General features: G+C 34.8%; 3 protein-coding genes across 13 annotated transcripts; all 3 read right to left on the bottom strand.

Annotated features, from left to right (window-relative positions):
- Positions 1-42: 42 nt before the first annotated feature.
- LOC126920392 (serine/threonine-protein phosphatase PP1-beta catalytic subunit) lies at positions 43-9,089 on the bottom strand. 7 transcript variants are annotated; one of them, XM_050730720.1, is made up of 6 exons: positions 8,920-9,089; positions 8,327-8,398; positions 5,251-5,738; positions 3,443-3,544; positions 3,108-3,347; positions 43-2,745 (listed from the first exon to the last, which is right to left on the bottom strand). In XM_050730720.1, the coding sequence occupies exons 1-6, from the start codon at positions 8,969-8,971 to the stop codon at positions 2,638-2,640; spliced, it is 1,062 nt and encodes a 353-aa protein (XP_050586677.1). In that variant the 5' UTR covers positions 8,972-9,089; the 3' UTR covers positions 43-2,637. The 7 variants fall into 7 exon arrangements, with proteins under 7 accessions (XP_050586677.1, XP_050586678.1, XP_050586674.1 ...); XM_050730721.1 differs by having other exon boundaries at positions 3,443-3,541; positions 8,920-9,086; XM_050730717.1 differs by lacking the exon at positions 8,920-9,089 and adding an exon at positions 8,640-8,905.
- Positions 9,090-9,136: 47 nt separating this feature from the next.
- Positions 9,137-11,773, bottom strand: LOC126920394 (mortality factor 4-like protein 1). The gene is made up of 6 exons (XM_050730724.1): positions 11,535-11,773; positions 11,273-11,390; positions 10,894-11,202; positions 10,596-10,808; positions 10,340-10,509; positions 9,137-10,255 (listed from the first exon to the last, which is right to left on the bottom strand). Exons 1-6 carry the CDS (start codon positions 11,560-11,562, stop codon positions 10,083-10,085), a joined length of 1,011 nt encoding a protein of 336 aa, XP_050586681.1. The 5' UTR covers positions 11,563-11,773; the 3' UTR covers positions 9,137-10,082.
- A 753-nt stretch (positions 11,774-12,526) lies between these two features.
- Positions 12,527-26,600, bottom strand: LOC126920384 (transcription factor E2F2-like). Of its 5 annotated transcripts, none has more exons than XM_050730698.1 (8): positions 26,394-26,600; positions 20,536-20,633; positions 20,299-20,456; positions 19,978-20,119; positions 19,689-19,902; positions 19,335-19,608; positions 18,884-19,244; positions 12,527-17,071 (listed from the first exon to the last, which is right to left on the bottom strand). In XM_050730698.1, the coding sequence occupies exons 2-8, from the start codon at positions 20,612-20,614 to the stop codon at positions 16,947-16,949; spliced, it is 1,353 nt and encodes a 450-aa protein (XP_050586655.1). In that variant the 5' UTR covers positions 20,615-20,633; positions 26,394-26,600; the 3' UTR covers positions 12,527-16,946. The 5 variants fall into 5 exon arrangements, with proteins under 5 accessions (XP_050586655.1, XP_050586653.1, XP_050586654.1 ...); XM_050730696.1 differs by having other exon boundaries at positions 24,693-26,599; XM_050730697.1 differs by lacking the exon at positions 26,394-26,600 and adding an exon at positions 21,672-22,140.
- Between the last annotated feature and the right edge of the window lie 150 nt (positions 26,601-26,750).

The raw sequence follows: 26,750 nt of genomic DNA, 5'->3' as shown, positions 1-26,750 counted from the left end.
AAGTTTAATCTGAAAGCGAAATATCAAACCGAGAGGGACAGGTTTGTACAACAATATGCATGTTTATTATCTGAAAGTTTTACATCTTTAGGATGTCCATTGCATTGGCCTGTTCTGCCGGGATTCGATCGGTGTAACAATAGACAGTAGCCGATGTATGTACGTTCACGCAACTTGTATTTAATAATTACACTTTATTCTCGTATTTTATAGAGCATCGTCGAATCCCGACCGATCGGCTCTTTACAAATATAATATCTGTGTATATAATTTATGGGTCTCGGACAGAACGCATATCGAGGGATCACAACCGCTTCTTTTACAATTAAACTTATATTTGGAGGGAGAAATAGAGGAAGAAAGGGTCAATGGAGGAGAATGTGACGAGGGAAGAAAAATGGCCGTTTTTAAGTCGGCTTGCTTTAAATCGCATGACCTCTGTAAGAATTATCTAAATAGTAGGAGTAAATTCAGAACGATGTACCGTCGCCAACTTCGTCAAATATGCCCATTTTTGTCTTCTATTTAACAATTCATAACGATTCGTCTATATAATAAATCGATTAAAATTCTCATGATTATAGAAAAAAATTCACAATAACTCATCCTCGCTGCATAAATAACAATTTTAACAAACATAAATTACTTGGTACTTGTATAAACAAATTGGCTAGTCCTTTTTTTTATTTAATTATCTAAACGTAACGCGTCGAAGCCGATTTATTTCACTTTCAGATAATACGTTTGATCGTTTTACGATTGTTCATTTCTGGAACTATGTAAGTTATTCTGATGATACGGTGCGGTCTAATGTACTTACATTTCATTTTACTGTTATATATATATGTATATATATATATCTTTTTTTATTTTCTTTTAGTTTTTTTTTTTTTTTTTCAAACAGTGTATTGTTTCCATTTTAATGTACTCTTCGTAAATATTCTTAGACACTTATGTCCTATAGACGTTGGTATTCAAATCGTTTCTGATACTTTCTAGACTTTTCATTTATGCGAACTACGTTTTATATTGCACAACATAACAGAAATATTAACTCGTACTTAATGCAAGAAACGGATTCTTCTTAAAACAATTCGAAGAGAATAAATGTTTCATGAAATACGAACAAAAATTAAATACGGTGTATGTTACTATTTTACCAAAGCACGTATTAGGTAGTACAGTACTAAATGCTGCCTACTGCCTCATACCAATTAATTAATCGAGTTACATTCGAAACAATAAAGCGTCGAAAACATCTGAAAGTGAAATAGTACGTTCTTATAAATAGCAATCATCCAAGGACTTTTTTTTTATCAGCCAATAATAATTACATTTCGACGATTTGATAGCCTGTAAATCAGTTTTAATATACGTAATACGTATGTATCGATCTATTTCATCGCAAGATTAAAAATCTCTCAACGACTGAGATTCTTCTTCTTACACGCAAAGTGCTAATACAACATCTCGTTAATAATTATATTTTGCATCTGAATTAATATCTTTTTAACTTTCTTTAATACCCATTTGTTTCGTTCGAGCATATGTCCTTCGAATAAAGGAGATAATAATAATCTGCATAAAATCATCATCTTAAAAATACTGGTTCTCTGTTTTTTCTCCGATTTTTCGTTCATAGAGAATAAACAATCTAACATTTCTACAACGTGCCTTGAAACATGTCGTCGATAGTTTGGAATACTGAAAACTAAAATATGTATTTAATCGTACGTGTACATAGAAATACGACTTAACGCGAATGAAGAAAAATATAAGAGACGGAAAAATAAATGTAGAGCGAAATGAAAGAATATCTATGTACATGATACAGCGCGTTTCATTAAACAATTCTAATCAAATCAGCTGCAAAGCGATGGCAATAAGAGTAAGTAGAATAATCAGCAATATTTAATAATTACACTGAACATTGAACATGGAAGCAATAAATAGTCAAAATGAGAATATGGAAATTTCTTTAAAACGTTAATGGCAATAAAAGAATCACTCGGATCTGGAAGATATAGCTACATAATTGTCCAGAGAACACAGAAGTGATCCTTGATCCAAATCCAATGAAAAAAGAAAGTATTAATTTTTAATAATCATATTAATTATCTTATTCGGATGTAAATCAGGAAAGAAGTAAATTTTACTCCTTTCCCTTGACGTCTTCATGTTAAAATATGAAAAGTAATACTCACGAAAAAGCATTAGCGAAGTCGGAATTACCGTCCTTCTTTTTTTTTTGTGTGTTTTGGTTTTTGTTTGTTTTTAAACTTTTCGTAACAAGCACACTCGGGCGAGTTCTATCGATATACGATTACCTTTTAATCACTAATCAGTCAACATAATAATAATTACTTAAAATGCTATATTTAAATCATACTCGAAGAAAAGAAATTAAAACTGCCTTTTGTTATTAAAGTCTTTAACGATCACAAATACCACTACGTGTCTCACCCGTTCTTTCCTGTTTTTTTTTTCTTTTTTACTATTCATCTGCTTGGCATAACCGCTAGTTAGTGATAGAACATATCATACAATGTTATGCTCTTGATGTTCGCGCCTTAATAAAAATTTTGTCGCCTTATCGACGAGCTTCCTTAAATGAAGGAAAAACCGAGTACAAGGCTGTCATTTCTTTTTGGCTGGATTCCTTTGTGGTGTAGATGGTCTTGTGGCTTGACCCGTATTCAAACTTAAGTACTGGTATTTAGCCTTCTTCTCTGACGGTTTCAGAATCTGCACGTACACCATGAATAATAGATAAGACATGAACGAAATGCACCATGCAATGCTCAACAAATTATAATGCAGTAGCGCTCGCTTAAAATACAATACAAATGTTTCGCTAAAATTCAAATGACCGCAATTATTCTCAATTACTGAATATCTCAGGCTCGGCATGACCTAAACTTATTGAGAAAAACTAGATGATAGGTAGGTGATCAGATCGTCGATTTTTATATATAATTGATTGCATTTTCACATACAGTCTCATTTGTTCTTCCTTATTTTAACATAAATTGCAATCTAGTACCCTAATTTATTTTACCCTTTAAGCGAACATTACTATTTCATCATCGAATGTTCACAAATCCTACCTGAAAACTGCACATTAAAGTTTCGTCGACACTCATCATTCCTCCGGCATTGTCGAACTCCCCGCAGTAATTTGGCGCTGAGAACAGGGTGACCAATTGTCGTTTCGCGAAAAACTCGTAACCGTCTTCGACTACTTGATGTGCTCTACATATTAAGTCCATATCATGACGATTTAAAAACTTCGACACCACGTCTGGTCCGAATGTGAAAGATACACCTCTATCGTTTTCACCCCATCCCTAAAACATAGAAGATAAAAATCCATATTATATTAGTTTGGAATTACTTCGGAAGAATCGACGATAAATGATTACATAACGAAGAAACATTATACCTGGACTTCTTTATCTGGATCGGACCATAACAAGTCACAGAGAAGGCCAGTATCAGGTACATCTGTCGGACGCATTATTCTTTTGATTTGTTCCATATTCTGCTAGATAGTAAATAACAAATATTTTTTATTGTACATTTTTTGAGAGTCGATAATTTTATGATGGAAATATTGTTAAACATACGATGAAATTAAATTACATTAATCACGTAATAATTGAAAAACCTTCCGAAAGGAAGGGTCTATTAAATAGCAGTTCATAAAACTTTTATGTATTTTGTAAATATTAAAAAGAAGGTTCTTTAAACGTAGCTAATAATTAAAAAGGGGCTAGGACAATTCACTATTTCATCTTGTAGGCCTTCCTCGAAAATTCTTCGATAATTCTTCCTGTTATAAATTTTTATCGAAGAAAATATCAAACGGCGAAAACAGAGTAGCAATGTATTTATGAAAGATATTTTCTCAAGAAGTGACCTTTTTTATGAATGACAAAAGATCGATAGTTTATTTTATAAAGATATTAATCTTTTGACATTCTAACAGGGATCAAACTTTTAATATTTTCCTTCTTACATTGAGTATAAATAGAAAATCAATATTTCCAGCGGCCAGTTCTTTTATAAATCTTCCTTCGTGAACGAACATGCTACAGAAGGTTTCAATTAAAGATGAAAGATTCGAGAAATATGGAGACGCAATGGACACGAGCCAGATCTAGTTCTAAATTCAGCCAAGGTTAATAGAATTTAATTTTTAAATAGTAGAAGCGTTAAAATACGGTCATCGATTTAGGTCTTATTTTTTAAATGAAAATCGAATATTAAATCTCCCTGGCGAGTACAAATTTCATACCATATATTCGTCTGCAACAGGATTAAATAAATCAACGAATTTCACGCTTCATTATATAAGCCAATCAACAGTTGCGCGCTAAGAATCGCAATTTTAACTCATCCTAACGCCTTAAAAATAATATCGAAAATTCCGTTTTAAAAATAGATTCCATTTATATTGGTTATTCTTTTTTATTTTCCAGTGCATCGCAAATTTCAATATATTTTGTAATTTGTTTGTTTATTTCGTCTTTCGAATAAATGTAAATTATCCGAGGATCGTTCCGAGAAATTTTACGAATTATACTTTAAAACGCTTAATCGTTTATACAAATGGACATACGTGTATTTCATAAATTTTCCGTTTAGCTTGTTAAGAAATGCTCTTTAATGCCGTATCGATTTTAACGCGCCACTTCCGCACGCAACGTTACAGGAATGACTTCTTGCTTGAAAAATTTTGCCTCTTATTCAACGTTTAAAATATCTCTCGCGTAAATACCTTTTTGCGATCTTTCGCTTTGTTATTTCTTATTATTTGTTTCACAATTGTTATTATTCCTATAGATAATAACTACGTAGAAATTTAATGATCATAGACACAAATAAATATCAAACTATATACAGCGTTACAAAAAAGTATATGATTTTATGAGCATAAAGTATTCACAGAGAGAAAGGAGTATCTATAGAATCGACATAGATCCTAAAACTAATTCTTTTGGTGTTATAGGAAATTATAAAAACTTACAGAAAGGAAAAAAATATATATCGTCTAACAACGAAAAATAAGGAAGTAAATTGTAAATTATCCCACGATCTTTTATCCCCAGAATCATCCTCGAAATAAATCATCATCTGCGTTAAAAACATATTCGTTGATATATACACATGGAAAAACATAAAAATCCCCGGTAATTTAATTTCGAAAATTTCGCAAATAATTTTCTGCAGAGATCGATATCGAATCACCTGAAGATCTGGACTGAGGCCGCCATGACAGCAGAATATTTTCTCGTCGATGATCGCAGCGATCGGTAGACAATTGAAGCAATCGGTGAACGTTTTCCATAGTTTGATGTTGTACCTTCTCTTACATTCGTCGTAGAACCCGTATATCCTGTTTATGCTGGCGCACTCGTGGTTGCCCCTCAATAAGAAAAAATTCTCCGGATACTTGATCTTGTAGGCGAGCAGCAAGCATATCGTTTCCAACGATTGTTTGCCCCTGTCTACGTAGTCGCCGAGGAACAAGTAATTCGCCTCCGGCGGGAAACCGCCATATTCGAATAGCCGTAACAAGTCGGTGTACTGGCCGTGAATATCGCCGCAAATCTTAAGCGGCGCCTCCAGTTCAAGCAGGATCGGCTGCTGAAGGAAAATCTCCCGTGACTTGAGGCAAAGGCCGCGCACCTCGCCCTCTGACATTAAGACGGTCTTTCCTGGCCGGCATCCTCGGACTGCGCCCAAAAATTCGCACGTTTAAATGGATTTCCTGCCTCTGTCCCCGGGGTTGGGCGACGCATCGCGAGGCATCGGAGAGTCGTTTTGTCACAGGTACATCGAGCATAACTCTACGCTGGAGCATGAAGGTATCTGACTGCCGAGAGTCGATTTTTTCTCAAAAGGGGGAAAAACAAGGGTAATACGATTATACGGATTCCACGGATCGTCCTATTCGGTAGGGTTTTCTCTTGTTGCTTACATAAATACAATCTGGACACGTTCGGGACTAATGGTAGCTAATTTTTTTCCGATCGACTCGAATGACAAAGTTCGTTATTCATATATCACATTTCGTGTTTAAATCCTTTAAACGCTAGCGTAAATGAAATTCCACACTGTGCATGCTTTGTTTTGTCATGTTCGACCGATGAATTTCGTTTTATATGCAATTATAATATTTATTCGAAGAATAAAATTGTCCGAGTAACGCACTTAGTATTTTGCATCGATACCGTAATATTAAAAGTATTGTAAGTTTGTAAAAAATAGTTTTATAATAGAATATATTAATTTTATTCGTTTAATCAATTATCAATTTTTAAAATAAAAAAGAAATGCACACGGGATAAAATTTCATCTGTGACAGCGTTAACGTGATTTCCTTCGATGACAACTTTTAAGGTTGATTCTTCAAAACAAAAATAAATATCTAGATTTTACTATCTCGTATCGTTTTTCTATATTTACATTAAAATATTCATGTAATGAAAAATTATCATTTAGCCAACGGTATTATACATATATGATCTGTTCCGTTAAGATTGAAGACACAAGAACGCAAGAGGTTTAATTATAAAAACATCAAGCAATGCGATATAGGTGTTCTCCTGATGCAATACTCGGGGACACAAATGGTTGTACACCGTCGTTATAATGCTTCGAAAGGATTAAGCGGCTGTATGAGTTCGAATAATACCGTATGAGCGTAAACTTGCGGAACAGTTGAAAACAAAAGCTCGAAGCCGGTTGGTGATCACGTGTAGATACCACTGATCGTGATATATGAATATAGACTACAGTAACGTATAGAATATAATATGTATATGCATGTATATCAAGAGTACGTTGTACGTATGTATACGTATACGAACGAGCAAAGAAATATGAAATTTCGTTCGCAGATTACTCTTTGGAACCTTGCATCAGTGTCACTGGATTATTTATAACTATAAAGGAATTCACGGTGTGGTTAAACTGGGCCGATGATGGTTATTGGAAAACTGCATATCAGCAAGGTCACATCAACGAGTATCTAAGCACCATAATTAATGGCGAAAAGGGAAAGAGAGAAAAAAAAATGACGGAATTCCTGTAGCGGAAGAATAACAGAGAGTTCGAAAATGACAAAATGTCGGAAATAAAGTCTATTAATAATTCGGTTTATTTATGGAAACAGGGCGTACGATGAAAAAATTGTAGTCATCGTCATCGTTATATTTGCTCACACACGCGATAATTTGAACTGCTCTTTAGCCGCGACGTATTACGATTTATTTCAACAGCGTTATCAATTCGTATATTGTAATAAACGTTTCATGGAAATGTTATTCGCGATAAAATACAAAGATAGTATTGTAGGCACGCAGGAAAGATCAAAATGATTTTTCTTCACCAAGCATTAACATCTTCATTCAAATTAAATAAGTTTCCTTTTGCAACTCTCAGAAGAATGAATTTCCTTATTAAGCAATGGTACACTTGTGTTATATACATTAATCTTTCTGATACATAACAAACAATTTGGCCTTCTTATAATATATGTATGTCAAATAGTAGGCTCGCAACAAATATGCTTAAGAAAGTCAGTGTTGTAATGTATATTTATTAACTGAACACATTGAAAGAAACATATGCCAGGGTAGTATAAACATTGATACTAAAACATACTCATGAATATACATCAAATTGTGCTGTAAGTTCTTGAAGAAGAATGTGACACTATTCTCTTAAAAAAAGTAATCGATTCGCTAAAAGAAGATGGAAAATAATTGTACACATACTATTTGTATGAAAGCTTAAAACAACACTGACAAGTATCGTGTGAAACATGCATGTAAACCAACCTGCATTCAAGCAATAATTTACGTGCAAATTGGATCATTACAAATTATACCCTTTATATAAATATGGCTTATTATTTGAAGAAAGTGATTTGAGTTTAATGCATTTATTCATTATATAGACAATCCCAAAAGCTTTGTGTTCTAACAGATATTAGATACATTACGATATAAGTATATTTTACTTACGTATTTTACTTTAATAGAAAATTCATACATATTCACACATAGTTTCTTGCCATAAAGAAGCTAATGGGACATTATCAATATGATGATTGAGTTGACTGAGAATGAAGATGATATCTTGGGAAAATTTTGATGTTGCAGGTACCACAATGCTGTATATCTAGCTTTCTACTTTATTTTACATTGTAAATCATAAGCAAACGATGGCGAGCGTTCACGCACGACGTTGAGGCAGGTAAAAACGCAACTAAAAAACGGAAAAAAGAACTACATGGGGTGGTTTCCTTGTTGCATACCGACAAAATCCGAAGAGAAAATATCTTTTAGCTTGGCTTTCTTCTGAACCTGGTCTTTCTGCGTGTGGTATACTTTACCGCAAAGAGTGTTCCGACATGTAGCATGAGAAAAGAGAACAAACAAAAGGAAATAGTTTTGCCTTCTGAGAAAGTAAAGAAAAAGTACGGAATAAATCCAAAGACCTCTGACGTGTCTAAAGAATTACGACGGACTGCAACAACTGGAAGAGATCGATAGCTTTTTCTTTTTTTTTTATGTATATATATGTGCTTTTCTCTCTAGTATTCTACAAACCACGAATTAGAAACGAACTTTCGACAAACGAGGAGACTCGAGGAAAACCATTCGTCGACTCGTAATATACACAGATATTGGATGTCATAAAGTAGATCGCGCACGATTTAATCTTCCTTTGGCTGGAAAGAAATAGTATACATATATACTCGATGTACGCGGCGCGACTTCGCATTGAGCGATTTTCACTGGGTATTACCGAGAAAACTTTCAATCAACTGTACACCAAACTGAAGATGATATTACCGAAAACAATTTCACACTTTATTTTCACATAGGCCCCCTTTTTATCACGTACCTTCCAACAATCTTTGTATCAGGTTGTCGACGTTCAACTCGACATCCGCCATTTTTTCTTGCCACTGACTGACTGACCCGATGTTTGTAGACTAGATGATACGTTTGTGTACGCACTTAACTGTATATATTACTCTTGTCGACTTTCATTGTGTATATACATGTGCTGTTATCGACTGCTAGTCCTATATAAATACAATAAAGATGATCATCGCAAAAACCTAATTTTATATTCATTAAATATTATTTCGCAGAAAAAAATAAACATGGATTTAGATTAATGCAACTGTACTGCATTTGTTTTATCTATATATGCATACACATATCTATATATGCGTGTATCAAACAATAATACGCGTCTTATGTAACACGAAATGTCTATTCTTATATAAATGAATGCGTATAGACAATAACAATTTGCATATCGTAAGAATGTTTATGATTTGATCGTATCATTGAAATTTACAATTTACATAGGCAGTCAATGATTGATATCTTGTTTGGAAAATACGATAAAATCATAATTTCATATCATATATTTATACACAACAACATAAAATTCTACTATGTACATTTAATTCATAATAAATATACATAACGTAATTTTTTAATCTCGATAATTTAACATAATTTTAACTGAAGACTGTTAAAAAAGCAAGAAAAGATAAAACGTGCATTTAGAATGGTATTAATCAAACACAAGCTACGCTCGTGAGTTGAGTATTTTCAAACATGTATAAAATTGTAATTAGATAGTAAAATCGTAATACATTATATTTACAATAAAAGATATATATATATATATATATATATATATATATATATGCATATATGTATATATATATATATATTCATATTAATCACATTAATATTTTAGCCTAAACTAATTCATATACAATAAAATGTATTACATTTTTTGTGCACTTAATAAACTGAAATGCTATATTCACACAACGGAAAATTTTTGAGAATATTTCAACACAATTTTTACAATTCTTAGAATTTTTCTTATATTATCTTCTATATTGAATAATTTCTAATAACGTGTAAATGTACATATATATATTTCTTGAAGAAGTATTGCAGCTGCCTTATTAATAATTTCAGATAAAATATTGTAGTATTGCTGGATTTAATTAAAAGTATCCAAACATTTATACTAACTTAGGCATATTTCCTGTGATAATCGGGTGGTGAGTCTGCATAGTCTTGTTGAAGATTAAAAAGTTCAGTATTATTTTTCTGTAAGTATTGTAAAAAATCGTGAAAGTGAGATAGTAACAATTGTATGCTTCTTTCATCCAATGTAGTGTACGACAACATTCCTCCAAGTCTCACTGCAAAAATAATTGACATAATAGCAATATTTTCGATGATAAATACATAAGAGTGTTGTTACAAAGTATACTTAGAAATAGTACCAAATAGCCTTAGTAAATGAAATGCACCATATAGTTGACTGGGCAGTGTTTCAGGATTATCATTCATGATTTGTATAAATTGTGGACGTTCCCACTTATATAACAATTGTAATCCTAAAGAAATGTTGAAATATTCGCGAATACCTTTAGTTATTTCTAATGTGCTTTCCCTGAAAATAATTCAGAATTTAAGGTTATTTATCTTCAAATGAAGAAAACTGACAGCTATTTATATGAAAGCTACTGATGCAAGTACCTAACAGAGTCATTTTTTCCTACAGACTTTGAATCTACATAATCGTCTAAAATTTTGTCAACTGTATTTTTCACAGGTAAAGCAGGTAATTTATGATATTTCAATATTACTTCTGATTCATCTATAAGTACAAACTTTAATTCCTCTGGTATCTTAATTTTAACTTCCACTTTAGTGAGATATTCTTCGGTTTCACCAGATGGTTCTAATCGGCTACAATAAAATATTTCATTTTAGACATCTAGCACATAAAGGTTAGGTTTCTTGTAAAAATTAGCAAAATCTTATTGAGACAAACCTGCGCTTCTTGCGTGGTGCATCTGATGTGGAATCATGCGACGATGATGGTGTCACACTACTACCAGTACTTTTATTGAACCGACTGACGCCTTTATCAACCGTTGCAACAGGAGTGCTAGCTCTACTATCAGTATCCTTCTCACGACCACCTTCGCTCCTCCGTCCTTGAGTTTTGGATGAGGTACTACCCTTTTTATTTTTCTGTGCAGATTGTTGATTCGAATGTGCTCTTTGAACCTCTCTTTGTCTTTGTACATTTGCTTCATTGTATTTAAGTACTCGACTTTCAGGAACCCACTCATCCCAACTATTTACATTACAATTGTATTTATGACTTCAATCTTATTAGAAATAAACAACGTAAAACGAAATCTTACTTCTTATTCCATCCTGCATAGTGAATGAAGTATTTAATTTGCTTTTCTTTAGTAATGGAGGACTTTAGACATTTTGCTTCATATATTAATGGCCCATGAAAGCACAGAACCTTCTCCCCTACAAATTAGCAGATATTTATTGAATATAAGGCGAAGAATTATAGCTGAATAAAAAAAATATTTATTATTCATTGATAAAAATTCATTAAATATACGTTAGGACCTTTGAAACAGTCGTATTAAAAATTAAACGTAACAATACCTTCTTGAAATTTACACTTGGGCGGCATGCTCGTGTCTTTTGAATTGCTTATTTTGACTGTAGGTTTTTAAGCGGTTAGTTTTAAATATCGCCGAAATTTGCCCTACAATTCGCGCCAATGGAAAACAATTGATTTCCACCGATCAATTTAAAGCGGAACTTTGAATAAAGCGTCTTTTGCTTTGTGTTACATGTTCCTACGAGAAGGCTGATTCACAATACCAGCGACTATGCTAGTGATAAAAGTTTCCATGCTAGTGATAAAAGTTTCCATGCTAGTGATATTTCGTTTGCGCATTTATCATACCTGAGACGCGGATTTGTTTTAAATTTAATTCAAGACTTAGATATGTGCAACACGAATAAAGGTAAATATCAAAACATTAGATATATTTCTTTATATTAAAATAAGTATTGCATATCGGTTACAAACAATTGACATAACAACAGTTATATATTTTTTTTAAGCCAAATGTACAATCTGTGAAATGTACGACGGTGATCTATGTATTGCTTATCTTAACCCTAACCTATGATGTATCGATACAAAGTACGAAAATAACCAATAACGTTAGTAGCATATTTACATTGTGTCTAAACTTTACCTCTATATTCATAGTTTCGTTCCTTTTTTTATATAAGATTGTAAGATACATGTAAAAAACATCAACATATATAAAAAACAACTGATGCTCACACCTCGAGCGCTGACGCGGGAATGGCGAACGATTTACCGTAGCGCGAAGATAAGTAGTAATATGCAAACATTGCGCATGCGCTTTTCATTTGAAACTAGGTGAATGCGTAAACTTCTCCTTTAATTAAAGCACTGATTAATGTTTTTATATATACTTTTTAATTTCTTTCTCTTATCCCTTGACAAAATTATAATCGAAATAAAATATTAAGATCATAGATTTAAGCGGTAAAATTATAAATCGCTTTACTTATGCGAATTCATAATGGTGCATGTACAAGCGTAAATACGTTCATAATGATCAAAATCAAGTTTTGATACTTTATTTTCTCATACCGTAATACGTATTAAACGTACATAAAAATATTTCTTCTGCTACATTATTCGTTATTTTGATATAGACATTTAGAACTTGTATACAACTTTTACGAACGAATTTTCCGGTGCAAAATTATATATACAGTAGCAATTAAAATCCAGTCGAGCAACGAGTGTTTAACGTCGAACAACGGAAATGCCGATTCGAAAAAATAAATACATCCTCTTACTGCTTTATATATCTATATAACAAGGTAAATGAAAACTATAATTTTTCGTCTAATAAGGCGTGATAAGCAAAACACAAAGGTTGTGGAAAATTAAAAACATCACATCTCCCTATGACGTTACACAAGGTTATATTTTGTAACTTCTTCTTCATTTTTTCGTCTTGTTTTTACTGTTCGACGGGTCATGCCCGTAAAATGTGACAAAATTCTCATTCGTCGTATTGGTACGTACATCGCTCAATTTTTTTTTTTTTTTTTCTTTCTAAGACAATCGATCAGAATTAATTTCTGTACTTTTTTCAGCAATATTTCTGAACAGTCTCTCAAATACATTCGTAGAAAAGTGTATTTGCTTGCGTGTATCATGCGTGCACGCGAATAGCGATGAAAAAAATCATCGACGAATTAGAATCGAACGAATTCCAAAAGAAATATCTATAGAAGAATATCTAAAGCAACGCGTTTCTATTATATTCCTTTTTTTACGTTTCCTTTGATAATTTAAATAATCGAATCGTCGTTGTTGCTCGCCGCTAACAACAATAATAATTTATTCTCGATGCTTAGGGCCGAGTTAGATCGCGTTAAGCGAAGATCATAAAACTGCCACTAAACGAAAATAGAAAAGAAAAAAGAATTGAGGAAAGGCTCTGTTATCCATTGTAAAATACGAGAAGCGTCTTATTCGACAGACTGCCAGAAGCGAGCCAGAAATTTCTTTTTTCACGAATAATCGAGTTTAAAAAATGAAAAACGATGGACTGCCATCTTCGCGATAAGTTATTGTAAACAGATCCCGGTAAGTCTGAAAACGTCACAACGTTATTCGTAGCTTTTTTCTTTTTCTTTTTTCTTGTAATCGATGTGTTTTTTTTTTTTTTACAACGTAGCCCTTCTTCGAACAGAATAAAAAATACAATATCAATAAACCATTATTATTACACTTCTTAAAATCCCGGACGCGCTCAGACTTCGCCGAGATCCCCGCAAACATTCAGGTAGAAAATATCGCAACTTCTCACTGGTGTGTCGGGATCGTTAATCGAACCGTCGACCATCGAACATTCGTATCAATTATCATCATTCGATCATCACGTCCATTCACACACGCTCACGCACTCTCTCGATTCACGTTTTCTTCTTCTTCTTCTTCTTCTTCTTCTTTTTCTTCTTCCCTTTGTTTTTCTTTTTCTCCCTTTTGCTTACCCTCTCGTTGCACGATGCGTATGAAAAAAGCACGATACCATCAATTTAATAGAAAGAAAAAAGAAAGAAAAAGAAACGAGAAACGAAACTAATACAACCCTCTCTGTTGCAGACAGGTATTGCGCGCTACGAACATTGTGCAAAATAATGGTATCCAAGGATTTTCATCTTATTTATTTCATTCGACGGTATAACGACAAGAGGGAAAGTTATATTTAATAGCTTCTCTTTTGCTCTGAAAAATGAGCAGTTATTCGTTGAAATAAATACACGTACAGCTAGGAGAAACATTTCGCGTTTCTATACTTTTAAAAAAAAAAGAGAAAACAAGTTTCCTAGTTTTGCGAGTAATCGGAATCCAGCGATTATTCTGCACAATATTCGCTTGACTATAAAACATATGTACTTATTACATATACATATACATCGTACATATATATATATATATATATAATATATATATAATAAGTGAATTTATAAACTAACATTTTCCTCGTATAATGTATCAATAATTAATTATTAATCGTAATTAAAACTAACTAATCGATATATCGTGATAATCGCAATGAGGTGTCCGCAGCATCCGGTTTTTCTTTCTCTATTATTTCCGTTTTTGTCCATCGGAGTCGTCACGTTCTTACATTTTGCCTGTCTGTGTGTATGTATATATATATAATATATATATATATATATTCATATATTTTTGTATAGTATGTAAATTATTTACAGTTCTTTTGCAGAAGGGTGTGATCATTATTGTGTAGGCACTATGGCTTTGGACGTACACTAATTGTAAGCTGTACGTTTAGGGTACATCCTTAAGAGATTTCCAGTTGAGACAATTCCCTCCAATGCGCTCTCGACTTCCTCAAGGAACAAATATTCGTCATCTTGATCCTCCCTCGTACTTAATCAAATTTTTCACTGAAACACTGACTCTTTCAAACATTCTTTCTTTTTTTCCACGCCGTTTCACGCGGCAGAAGTCAAGGCTGACACTGGCGCAAAATTCTCTTCGAAAAATCCCTTTTCTCTTATATATCAGGTTCAGAATAACACTGTATCCTGAAAAAGAATCTTAAACGTTCTTTATCGTTACGACTCGAATTAAATATACGTGCGTTTGCATACAACGATACGCCCTAAGGTTTTCTGCTTTTACACGATTCTTCCTCTGCTTCCTATCCTCCATCTTTCCCACCGTACGCTCGAGTTCGTCTCCGTGTTCGCTACGACATCGTCAAAGAAGCTAATCCAACACGACGATGATTCAACACGATGATCATGATCTATTAGCCAGAATATGAATAATATTTTTTTCCGTAGAATCGTACTGTAAGATGATAATGTTTCATATATGTACGTGTTCGTTATGTGTGTATTTTTTTTTTTTTTACATGTCATAAAATGTTCTTCATCCGCACCGATAGATAAATTCAATTATTATAGATATACTTTTCTTTTTTTTTTTCTTCATGCATCAAACTGTACAAATTGTCGCTCTCTATTCAGAAAATTCGACCGATTACAAAAGTATATAGAATAAAAACTATGCCTTCAGCCGCTCGCGCTTTTCATCTTCTTCGTCTCTTACTCTCTCTCCCTTTCACTCCGTTTTTTTTGTCATCATTTTCTCTTTTTACAAACGATTTCTTCGTCGATAAAGCCTACTGTACGCATCGATCGCCTCGACAAATATTTTAATAATTACAGTTCGACCATTCCGGACGGCGGTCTCTCGGCGGTAAAAGCGCACGATTTAGAAAAAAGAGAACAATCAGTCAGTCCAAGTGACAAGAGAAAGGCGACCGCCCGGAAAACGTTTTTTCCGTGGCTCTTATCTTTTCAATTATATATATCGATAGAAACATTATTCTAGGAGGGATCTTCTTTCATCGAAACTATTTTCTTCTTCTTTTCATACGCTATCGATTCTAATAATAATAATAATTTTTCATTTTATACAATTCGATTAATTAACCATAGAAAGAAACAAAAGAAAAAGGGAAACATCGTAGTTGTTCGTACCAGTCTCTCCTCTCTTTGAAACTTCAAATATATCTTCTTCCTCCTGTATCAATCGTTTTTTTTTCACAACTAGTCTTCATACTCTTGCATCATTTACAATATTAATACACACATTGCACAAGAAAGCGGCGCTTCAACTCCACCAGGGCTGTTTTACTAACTTATTAATCCCCTAAACTCAATCGGCCGTGACCGTATCAAGCTGGAAGTACTTCACCGCGCGCGTTCAACATTATCATGATATGTTAATCCCCCCACCCCACCCCCACCCCAATCTCCGTTTATTGGATAGCTTTCTTATCCTCGCACAGGCCGAATTTCGAAACTTACGGACCGACCGTGATAACAACTATGTGCAATTGATCTCTCGCGGAAACTGTTTAAAAAAAAAAAAAAAAAAAAAAAAGAAAAAGAAAAAAAGGAAAAATCACCGCTAGTGAAACACACCTTTGATAAAATACTATTCGGTACTCGAATAACACGTTCTATCTGTATACCTTTTAATATATTTACACACGTGTCCATCTTTCTTTGTCTTTACAAAAACTACCTAAGAAGCAGAATTATTTATTATCGATAAAAAAAATTGTCAGAGCAACGTGTCGATCTCCATTGTAACGTGAATTTGATCGCGTCTGAAACATAATTGTCGGAGTATCCCTGTTCCTTATATCTTCCTTATTTTTATCCCAATTCGTATAATGGGCCGATGGATGATTCGTGCGCTACGTTTTCTGCTCGATCGTTCCCTTTGAAGTTAATAAAACAAAAATTGTCAATCGATACGAAAGCGCTGGGTATCATTGGATTAACCAAGTGATCTCTATCCGTTCGAATACTAAGGAGGCGAACTCAGAGTGGTAGTCCAAAAAAGACAGGGGTCTTTGTGTGTATTGCGTGTCACGACGACGACGACGATTAGGACGATATCCTTTAGAATTTGAAATCAAAGAGATCCGAAAGTCCCTCCTCCGTGCCTAACGCGAACGAATAGTCGTTTTCGGAAAGAGGCGGTTCCAGAGACAGCAGGTGTTCACCGAAATCAAGAATACTTAGATCTGCAACAGAAGAGAGAAAGCGAATGCTGGGTTTGTCCCGTCTCATCGAATATTTTCGCATTTTTTATTTCTTTTCTTTCTCCTAGAACTTCTATCTCTTTTCCTTTCATAGAACTTATAATTTTCGAGGAAACGTCCAGTTACATTTGAGCATTAAAACTTATTCGATTTATTCTTGGTAGATAATAAGCAAGAATATTTATTATTTAAATTAAATATTAATTAGCGACAGTTAAACTGTTAAAATCCTTATGTTAATTTATTGTTCATTTAATTGTTTCGCGATGATATTCAAAGATTCATGTATATATTTTTATCACGTATAGTCACGTAATAAGTAAATTACATGATTATACTTGGTTTTGTTATTTATTTTTAATAATATTAAAATTTCATGAGTTATTTATACAACCTAGTAATAAATAAATATATCGGTATTGACTAATTTATTACAAGCAGAAACGTGCTATAATCAAATTTCCACAAAATTATAAAATTAAAAGTGATTAGTTTTTAATGTTGTTTAAAAAGTTGCTTACTTATGCTTAGATTATTATTATTAATAAACTACCAGTGTACTAGGTATTAATATAATATCAAGATAAATAGTAGGATATTCTGTGAAATAGAGTGGAAGGATTAAAAGCAATTTGTTTCAATAATGAGGTGAATGCCAGAAGAAAAAGAACACATATATAATTGCATTGAAATACAAACAAGCCAATAATTATTTTATCCATGAAACGTACCTTCGTGCGACACGAGTTTTGCTGTTTGAAACCGTTACCTAACTAGAACTCTGCCTGTGATGTGACTTTCATTTGGTTAACACACAAGTCACAGCCAGAGCTCCATCAGGGTACGGCTATTCTCCATTGTTGAAAAGGTAGAAGACCAAGGAAAAAAAGATAGCTCAAGTTAATGGAACTCGATAAATAATGAAAAATCAACTCTTACTATCTTTTTTTTTTTAAGAGATTTTTTTTATTAAAGATGTTCTAGAATTCATCAGTGACATGCATAACGTTTCTTTCAAGCCTTTAAATAAAATTTGAATATTAAGATGATAAATATTTCTTTTATGCAAGAAAGAGACGTATTTGAAATATCAAAAAAGTATACAAACAAAAAAGTGCAGTGCAAAAAGCATTTATTAAAAAAATAAAATAAAATAAAAGTATATTTGTGTTAACAAGAAAGAAAGAAAAAAGACAAAAGAAAGAGAAATAAGAACTGGAATGGAACATAATGTTGAAAAACTGTACAAGAGAAATATTAATTAATTAAAGCCTAATAAAAAATTAATTAGAATCTTGCACTAAATTGTTAAAGCATTGTTATAAATTAATATGTTAATATACATCGATAACAGACTTAGAGAACTCAAAAGTAACGCAAGAAGATAAAAACAAGCCTAACACCTGTATTCAAGATATATATATATATACTATTTTTATTTACATATTTACCTTAAAAAGGTTGTTTTCACCTTCTTGCAATTATTAGTACCCTATACCCAACATTCGTGATAAAATATGCGATACATTTAAAAGCGTGTGTACAAAAAAGGGCAGCATAAAAAAATAAATAATCATGATATAACTTCATAAAAAAGAATAAAAATTAATATTCATACGGATGCATTGGCCTTACTTTACTAAATCTTAAGCTTCGTTTATTTAAAACCATTCACAAATTCTATTAAAAAAAAAAAAAGAAGAAAAAAAGGAGGAAAAATAGAAAAGAAGGCAAAATAAAGAATAATAAGTAAATCTTAATAAATCCTGGTTTTGAAGATATACGCCATCCTACCTGAAGTGCTAATTTGATCCTCCGTTTGGAGTTGGAATTTGCCTCCACCCATTGGTCCATAATCATCAGATTCACACAAAAGTGCGTCCCTCATGCCTGCTAAACTGGTAACTGCAGATATAACCGGTGTGGACAAACGAGTATTCAACGAACTCTCGACAGAAGGTACTGGTTCAACCCGAACCCCGCTTTCTTCATTGGTTAGAAGTTCAGGAGGCAGACAAGGTATTTCGGATTCTTTTGACGAAGGCACAGGTTGCGTCGTCGTGTAACCCGGATTGGGAGACGTTTTGACTGTAGGATCATCAGGGCAGAGGAACACCTCTATCTCGCCATGAGATGACCTCATGTGCATTTGAAGCTGCAAGCATAGAAATAACACAATAAATAAGTGATAAAGAAATATGGATGGTTCTAATTTTAATTGATTTTTATGAAGAAAAATAGCTACCTTTTGCTGACCAAGGTTATTGATAGGTTGTGGAACATGAAGTGTGGCCTCTGGCGGAGCTTTTACTGCCATTATAGCCTGGTCTTTGTACATTGGGACAGAACGTAAATCGTGATACGTTACATAAGCGTATTGTCTGTCTGCACAGAGCTCCCTAAGATTTTTGTCTGCGCCATGAATCAATCGATCCAACGTATTTTCCTTAGCTTCTAAATCTGCCACTTCCCTTCTGAGATCAGCGATATCATTCCTATCGTTTGGTAACTGACCACCTCTATAAAATAAAATAATTGTATTTACCATTCGAGTAAAAAAATTCGTTATTTAATTCTTGATAAACCATGAATAACGTACTTCCATTGTATATTGTTTTTACTTTTCTTCTCCAAAATACCTATGCCTTCCAATACATTCGTAATGTCGTATATACGACGTTTCTGTACTTCTAATTTTTCAGACGCTACATTTAAATCTACAACACCGTCTTGACTGCTCTCGACTAAATGTATGAACTTTTTTGTAAGTAAGCTCAGTGATGTATCGTACCGCGTTCTTTCTACCGTTTTACCTGCAAACGAAGATAACATTTCTTTTCCTCGAAGATGTGAAGGATATTATTTTAGACGAAAGAAGGGAAATTTACTTTTTGTAGGAGTGTGGCCAGCCAGAGAACTTGATCCAGATCTCCTACGTTTGCCTCTAGGGGCTTTGAAGGCAGATTGGCTAGGGCCGGTAGTTCCCATTTCCAGATTCAGTCTTCGTTTCACTGCTTGAACTGATATTTGCTATAAAAACATAACAAAACAAAGTAATATTAATATGGTGCAATACTGATCTTGCTATCATAGAATTTAATTATTTTTTTAAACAATGTTGATTGAAAATATCATATTTGATTAATATGTTTACCAGGAAATGTTGTTTGATCTAAAAATTATGTGAATGTAAATATAGCCTTATTTACTTCAGTTCGTGGTGGTGGTTGTGTAGGTTTCCTTGTTACTTGATAACAAGGTGTTTGTCCATATTGATGGTCTTGAAGATGAGGACTTGGTGTTTCTTCAGCCACTTTTTGTGCTTGAACTTCATCCAAAGAGCCATCGTCCAAAAACTCTTGTTTCACTAAAAGTAGTTTATGCGTTTACCAAGTATGTAGCTAAATTAAATGAAAATTATGAAATGACTAGTAATTTATACATACATAATTTAGTTTCCACCATGTCTGGTGTGACAGGCCTGGCAGGATCTTCCAAGACCACTTGTCTCCTTACTCGAGGCATCTTTATTGTTTAGGAGAACCTATAACAGCCATTTATAAAAGTATAAAATAATAAGCTTATGGAATACAAAGTTCATTATATAAGATTGAAGGTAAGTAAGATCAGGAAAGATAATATCAAAGTTATAGTAAATATTAACTTCTTTAAATATTTTTAGTCAAAAATTTTAAATATTACACAAATATTTCATTGTAATCGGGTACAAAAAGGCATATCAAAATTATATCACAATATGTTAGAAAGTTTTATATCGTATTACATTGGTCCTATTAGACATGTATGTTTGTAATAACAAATCGTAAATAAAATTTTCTCCGTCTGATATGAAATACTATTTTTATTTTATATTAAAATTAAATCTCAGTGACAATTATAGAGGAAAATAATTACTTAGAGATTCCTGTCATCACATATAAATATTACTACATATGATACAAAATACATAGAAATAATGTTACTGAATTCATACCAATAAAGATATTATCAAGAAAATACAAATATTCCTAAACATAATGTACATTGTTAAGAGAATACAATGAAAAATACATATTGTAAATATTCCATTTTTCTTCTAGAATATATGAAATACTATAATAAATTTATTAGCAAATACAAAATATTAAGAAATAATCCTATATAGCTTAAAAAACAACACTATTTATTTTGTACGTTTTAAAAATTAATTACATTCGATATTGATAAAATTTTTTTTAATATCATTATATACATTTATACAATCTATTAATGATGAAACGAATGTTAATACCATTAACAATAATGTTCATAAGTATTTTTTCCTACTTTTGATTGGTTAAATAGAACTGTCGAAGTTTTTTAGAAAACGTGTCATACACTACACACCGTCCATGAAGGTTAATAAGTGTATACTATTTTGGCGGATATGTATTTTTTATTTCATATCGTTTGTCATAAAAAAATTGTGTATTGTGTACTTGGAATGTATCTGTTACTGAATGTTTGTTAACAATGATTGCAAGAGTAGAAGAAAAATTGATCGGAAAACATGAAACGTAACATTATAACGTGATATTAGTACCTTGTTAACCTTGTCAGCAGTATATGCTTTATCAAAAATATACCATTTATATGTGAAAATTATTGACAGCGAGGTGTGCGGATCCGATAAAAATTTCTATCGATCGTCGTCCCTTCATTCTCGAGTTTTTGTCAGTGCCACCCATTTGTGAGTGTATTTTATTCGGTTGCGATAGCACATTTAAGGAGAAGCGACTTTTTAGATGCATATCAAAGAACAGACAGCATAGGGGAGAAGGTTTTTGTTCTTGAATCAAGCAACATTGGTAAATCCTAATAATAGAACTCGTATTCCAAAGAACTTCGCATTTGTCTTCGCGAAGGAAATGACAAACTTTCATGTTACAATAAAACAAAAAGATAAACAAGAAACAGGCAAATAAAAAGAATTCTATCATTATACTATTAATAGAATATTTAAAATGGATTTCTACATTTTCTATTTGTTTTGGATACTTTTAAAATAAAATATTTTTATTTATTATATTTGAATTATATCTAAATATCTTTTTTTAAGAAAATATTAATGATGCCTTAGAAATAAAATGGTTTAGATATCTATAATATAATAGTATATAAAAATAGTAGTTCCATGGAACAACAAAACGGAAGTGGTTGACCAAACGACAAGGTGACAATTTTGTAAGTACTGAACATCTGGTGAAACCTACAGATCAATTTCTGTATTGTACTTTAAGTTAAACGTGTACAGCAGCTGCAAAGGTCGAGACCAAATGAATGGAAAAACAAAAAGGAATTAAAACAGGCATTGTTCGTTATATGACTTTTGTATGTATTCGATTTTCCTAAATTTTTAAGAACCACTTCCTGTAATTTTTATAAAGACGATAAGATTAGACGATGTAGTAACTTCGACGATCAATTACTTTATAAACAAATTAAGAAAATAGCTATATATTATAAATATATACAATATAATTTTCTATTATTGTTTAAAATCACTATTAAAAATAGTTTCACTATAAGCAGATAGTGCATATGTTATTAATTCCAAAGATTAATTAATAAAATAATAATATAATTAAGATAATATAATATAAATTTTACTTTTAGAATAGTGACATTCGAATTACTATTTCTAAAAACAAGTGATTCAGCGTTATCAACTGTGGCAAGTATTTTAAAGTTGATTAGAATTCTAAACTAATTTCCAACGCGTCGTCTCAGAAAAAATTCCCTAGAGCCATTTCCTTTTGTTATCCATTTGTTCCGATCGTACATGTACAACGTTTTTTCGCTGTTTAGAAGCAAAGATCACAGGAAAACAAAATAGCCGCGAAAAACAGGAGAAAATCGTTCCTAAGGTCCCCGTTTTCAAAAGTCTCGTTACGCGCCTGAGCGGAATGAGAGACCCACGGTGCGGACGCGTACGAGAATTTTCGAAAAAAAGAGCAAGCGTCCCGAGAACACGAGGCAGCGTTCCGGGTGTGGTTTAAAGAGGCACGCCGCGCCGCAGGATCGTCGTGTTACAGCAGCCTTGCGTTGTAAGCAGTTTTAGAAGCAAACTCCCAGTCGAACTGCGTGGTTGTCTCGTTTTCGCCTGTTTGGTCAAGTACACACCGTACCACACCGTATAGAACGCGCGATCGTGAGGCCAATAGCATGGTAAAGCGCATTCGAAGGTTGGGAGCAATGCACGATGCTGAGGCATTGATTGGTAGGATGTTATCTCGAAGATAAAACCCGACTGGTGTAACTTGCGTCGACGGCATTGGATGTAGAACTAGCCTAGAGCCCATCGATTGGTAGGAGTGAGGTCTTTAAAATACGAGATATAACGTCTGTTCACAAACGTTCCACACGAACGACCTTTAAGGAGGTATGCAATAAATCCAATGCTCTCGTTTGATGTAACAGTTTTTTTTTTCAACTTTTTCTTTTCTGTTTTCTTTCTTTTTTTCAAATTCATAGAACGTCTTGTATATGAAAAGCGTGAAATGCACAGACGGAAAATATCGTAAAAGTTTCAAATGGATAATCGTACAGGCATGCCTTGTGCGCATGAGGCTTCAGGCCCCAGATGTTAGCGACGAACCTTACTGTCCTCCTTTTTTTCCGTCCTTCCGCTCGTGGAAACCGCACAGGTCGCAAGGTCTATCAGTGAGACCCGAATAATCGCTCCCTTTCTCTTATCATTTTACAAAAAGAAAAAAACGTGCATCCATCACAGTGAATCTGGTTTTACAGATCGTTCGTTACAGAGTGATCGCGATCAGCTGTTAACGTTGATTGAAGGTTCAGAGGTTGTTTTCTTTTCATTTTTGCTCGACTTATTCTCGTGTATTTGTGATACCGAGTAAAATGTTCGATCACGACCAAAGCAACGAACTTATACCGATTTTATTGAACTCGGGTAATGCGTACGCGCGGTATAAATCCACACGCCACGCACCGAAGCGGCCATGCATACGAGAGCGAGCGAGTGAGCGCAAGCGGGCGGACAACGAGGGAGCGCGGTTATGCGAGCGCGCGCACACACACTACTCCTGCTCGATACACACACACACAGAAATGCCACGATTCGCACGCAATACGTAGAGCCGTTTAAAGAGCCAAGCCGGGACTAGAGTATCCCTAGTTAGGCGTGCTACCGGCACGGTCATGAGGAAACCTAGAATCAGTGCACGCTTTCGCGATTGATCGCGAGAGATGCCAGCGACTTTCGACGCACCAAATCGGTTGCGCTCGAAATAACGGGCCATTCTTTCCTTTTCTTTTTTTCCCTTTTTCTCTTCTTTTCTTTTAATTCTTTCCTTTCTGTTTATGCGCTCCAGTAAGCACATCTTTCGTACACGATAAATTGCGATAGAGAAAAGAAACGCGCACGGAAAAGCGCGCACAGAAAAACGCGCTCGACTTTTCGGATGGGGACTTGGAGTGTGAATGTTTCGAAACAACTTTGTTACTATTTCCTCTAGGCAGAGAATATTTCTTTTTTTCCATCTGATCGGAACAAATGGATATCGAAAAACTGATTGTACGCGTGTTTATTTCCACTTACTTGGCTCTCGAGCGTGCGGTAGAAACTGCACAGTATTTTGAGACGAAGGCCCACGCTCTCTTCCGGGAGGTTCAGCCAGCACACGGCGCGGCGCGTGTCACAGCGCCGACGAGCGAGGCATATCCGTGCCTCCTCGATAGAGGCAAATACGTCGCCGTCGTGGTCGTGATCGTTGTCGTCGCGTTGCCGATATTTCTAGATGGAATTTTCACTGTAGGCCTGTCGATGACAGGACAAGGAAACGTGTTCGTCTGGGGAAACGACCAGACGACGAGGCTTCTCCTAACCCGGTCTTCCGAGGCTAGCCCGTGCACGAAATGTTTCTCTTGCTTTTTCGCTTTGGTATATTATATACACACTTCGTACATATGATTTACTATTCTCTCGCCCTCGCTCGTTTTCTCTCCCTCTGTCCTTCTTTCCCAACTTATAAACGGTTGTCGTTGTCCTCGTCGTAGTCGTAGTAGTTGCGTGGCCTTTATTTCACACACACACACTTTCTCTCTCTTTCTTTCTCTTTCACGCTCGTTTTTCTATATATCTGCTTCGTTCTGTCTCTCTACCGCACTGGTGCGGTATCCATTTTCTGCAGGGCCGATCTCAGCAATAGGAACGACAACCAAGCACCAGCACCAGCAGCAGCAGCAGCAGCAGCAGCAGCAGTAGTAGACTGGGGACCCGAAATAATCGTGCGTAAAAGGCCGAAACTGTACGTGCGTTCGTCGTGTTTTCAGCTTCCAAGGAATGTATAGGCTCTAAAGTTCACGATAAGCCCCGCCTCGACATGATCGGTCGAGCCACCGGCGAGGAAAACGAACCTTTTCTGTCGGGGTGTCGCGCGCGCACACGAGGCCGGCTCGTGAGCTGGGCGATTGGATGGACGGGGCTAGCTGGCGCGCTGGCAACTGGCTCGGGCTACGAGGCAGATAGACCCGTCTGTACCGGTAGTAGTAACACCGAACCGCGTGTCCGTGCGCTCTACTGCGCTCTCACCAACGCTCAGTGTCAATGTGGTAGTGGCCTTCTACCACTGACTCGATATGCTCTTGAACGCGTCTCTGTCATGGTGGTAGTACGTGCTTAGGCGCCTGTCATGTGTCGGTGTGTTCGTGGACGCGCGCGTATAACGTACCGGCGCACCGGCCATCTGCCGGTCGTATACAGGAGTCGAGTACGCGCGCCAAAACCGTCACTTCGCTTTTCTCCGTCCGTAACCACCGCGCCGCCAGCGATAGCAGATATCCAAAAAAGTTCCTAGATCGTGTCACCTTTCCTCAGTTTTTCATGAAAATTATTCACAGGTTCACTTGTTTTTACTTGCCTCTTGATGTTGTTTAGACGGCTATGATCTTTCAAGCATTCGCGATAACGTTTGTTTATATCCGTTAGGGTTAGATGTCCCACGATGGGTACAGGATGTCACGCTTTTCCGTTACAGCACGTCGTTTATGTTGATTGAAAAATGGAAGATTGAAAATTAGAGACACACCAGTTACACGAGCTTTTCATGAAGATAAAAGACACACGCGCCAAAACTGTCCCTCTCGTTTTCCTCGAAACTGCCACGCAAGCTCCGGCATGTAGGTGAAAAATCCCTATATCACGATTTTCACGAGACACGTTCAAGCTTGATGTATCGGTTATTCGTATTTGACAGTTTAAAACGTCACGATATATCGTTTTGATAGATTATTACCGTACCAGTCCGCCATGGTTAGGGGTGTACGCTTTCGAAACAAACAGCCACGCTTGATGTTGGCAGTGAGTCCCTTTAACAGTGGGCCTTATCGCGAAGGAAAGGGGGCAAGAATCAAACGAATGATTAACACAGTTTCCTATTATGTAATTTTCGAAGCTTTTTGATTCTCTTCCCTCGAGTACACGCGCTTCCGAAGATTGGGAGGATCCCACTGCCTATCGTTTCTTGCCCGAAACTAAGCGGGCGGTCGTCGCTTCCTTCACGATGGAGGGGTGTTGGATGTCAGGGCCGTATCACTTTGCACGTGCGAAAGTACGCTTAACTATGATTTTCTATTCTATCGTATGGCAAATTTTAAC

Source organism: Bombus affinis, chromosome 9, assembly GCF_024516045.1.
Source record: "Bombus affinis isolate iyBomAffi1 chromosome 9, iyBomAffi1.2, whole genome shotgun sequence".
In the NCBI taxonomy this organism is placed as follows: domain Eukaryota; kingdom Metazoa; phylum Arthropoda; class Insecta; order Hymenoptera; family Apidae; genus Bombus; species Bombus affinis.
This window is presented reverse-complemented; position numbering and strand designations above follow the sequence as displayed.

Coding starts and splice junctions, on each gene's coding strand:
- LOC126920392 (XM_050730717.1), bottom strand. CDS start 8,796: ATGCGAAGTCGCGCCGCGTACATCGAGTATATATGTATACTATTTCTT. Junction 5,739..8,326: donor TTTCTCTTCGGATTTTGTCG/GTATGCAACAAG, acceptor TTTTGGGCGCAG/TCCGAGGATGCCGGCCAGGA. Junction 3,348..3,442: donor ATCCAGATAAAGAAGTCCAG/GTATAATGTTTC, acceptor TCTATGTTTTAG/GGATGGGGTGAAAACGATAG.
- LOC126920394 (XM_050730724.1), bottom strand. CDS start 11,562: ATGCCGCCCAAGTGTAAATTTCAAGAAG. Junction 11,203..11,272: donor TATGCAGGATGGAATAAGAA/GTAAGATTTCGT, acceptor TAATGTAAATAG/TTGGGATGAGTGGGTTCCTG. Junction 10,256..10,339: donor TCATTTACTAAGGCTATTTG/GTACTATTTCTA, acceptor TTATTTTTGCAG/TGAGACTTGGAGGAATGTTG.
- LOC126920384 (XM_050730698.1), bottom strand. CDS start 20,614: ATGCCTCGAGTAAGGAGACAAGTGGTCTTGGAAGATCCTGCCAGGCCT. Junction 19,903..19,977: donor TGGCCACACTCCTACAAAAA/GTAAATTTCCCT, acceptor CTTCGTTTGCAG/GTAAAACGGTAGAAAGAACG. Junction 17,072..18,883: donor GGATCAAATTAGCACTTCAG/GTAGGATGGCGT, acceptor CTTCTGTTGCAG/ATCTAAGTATTCTTGATTTC.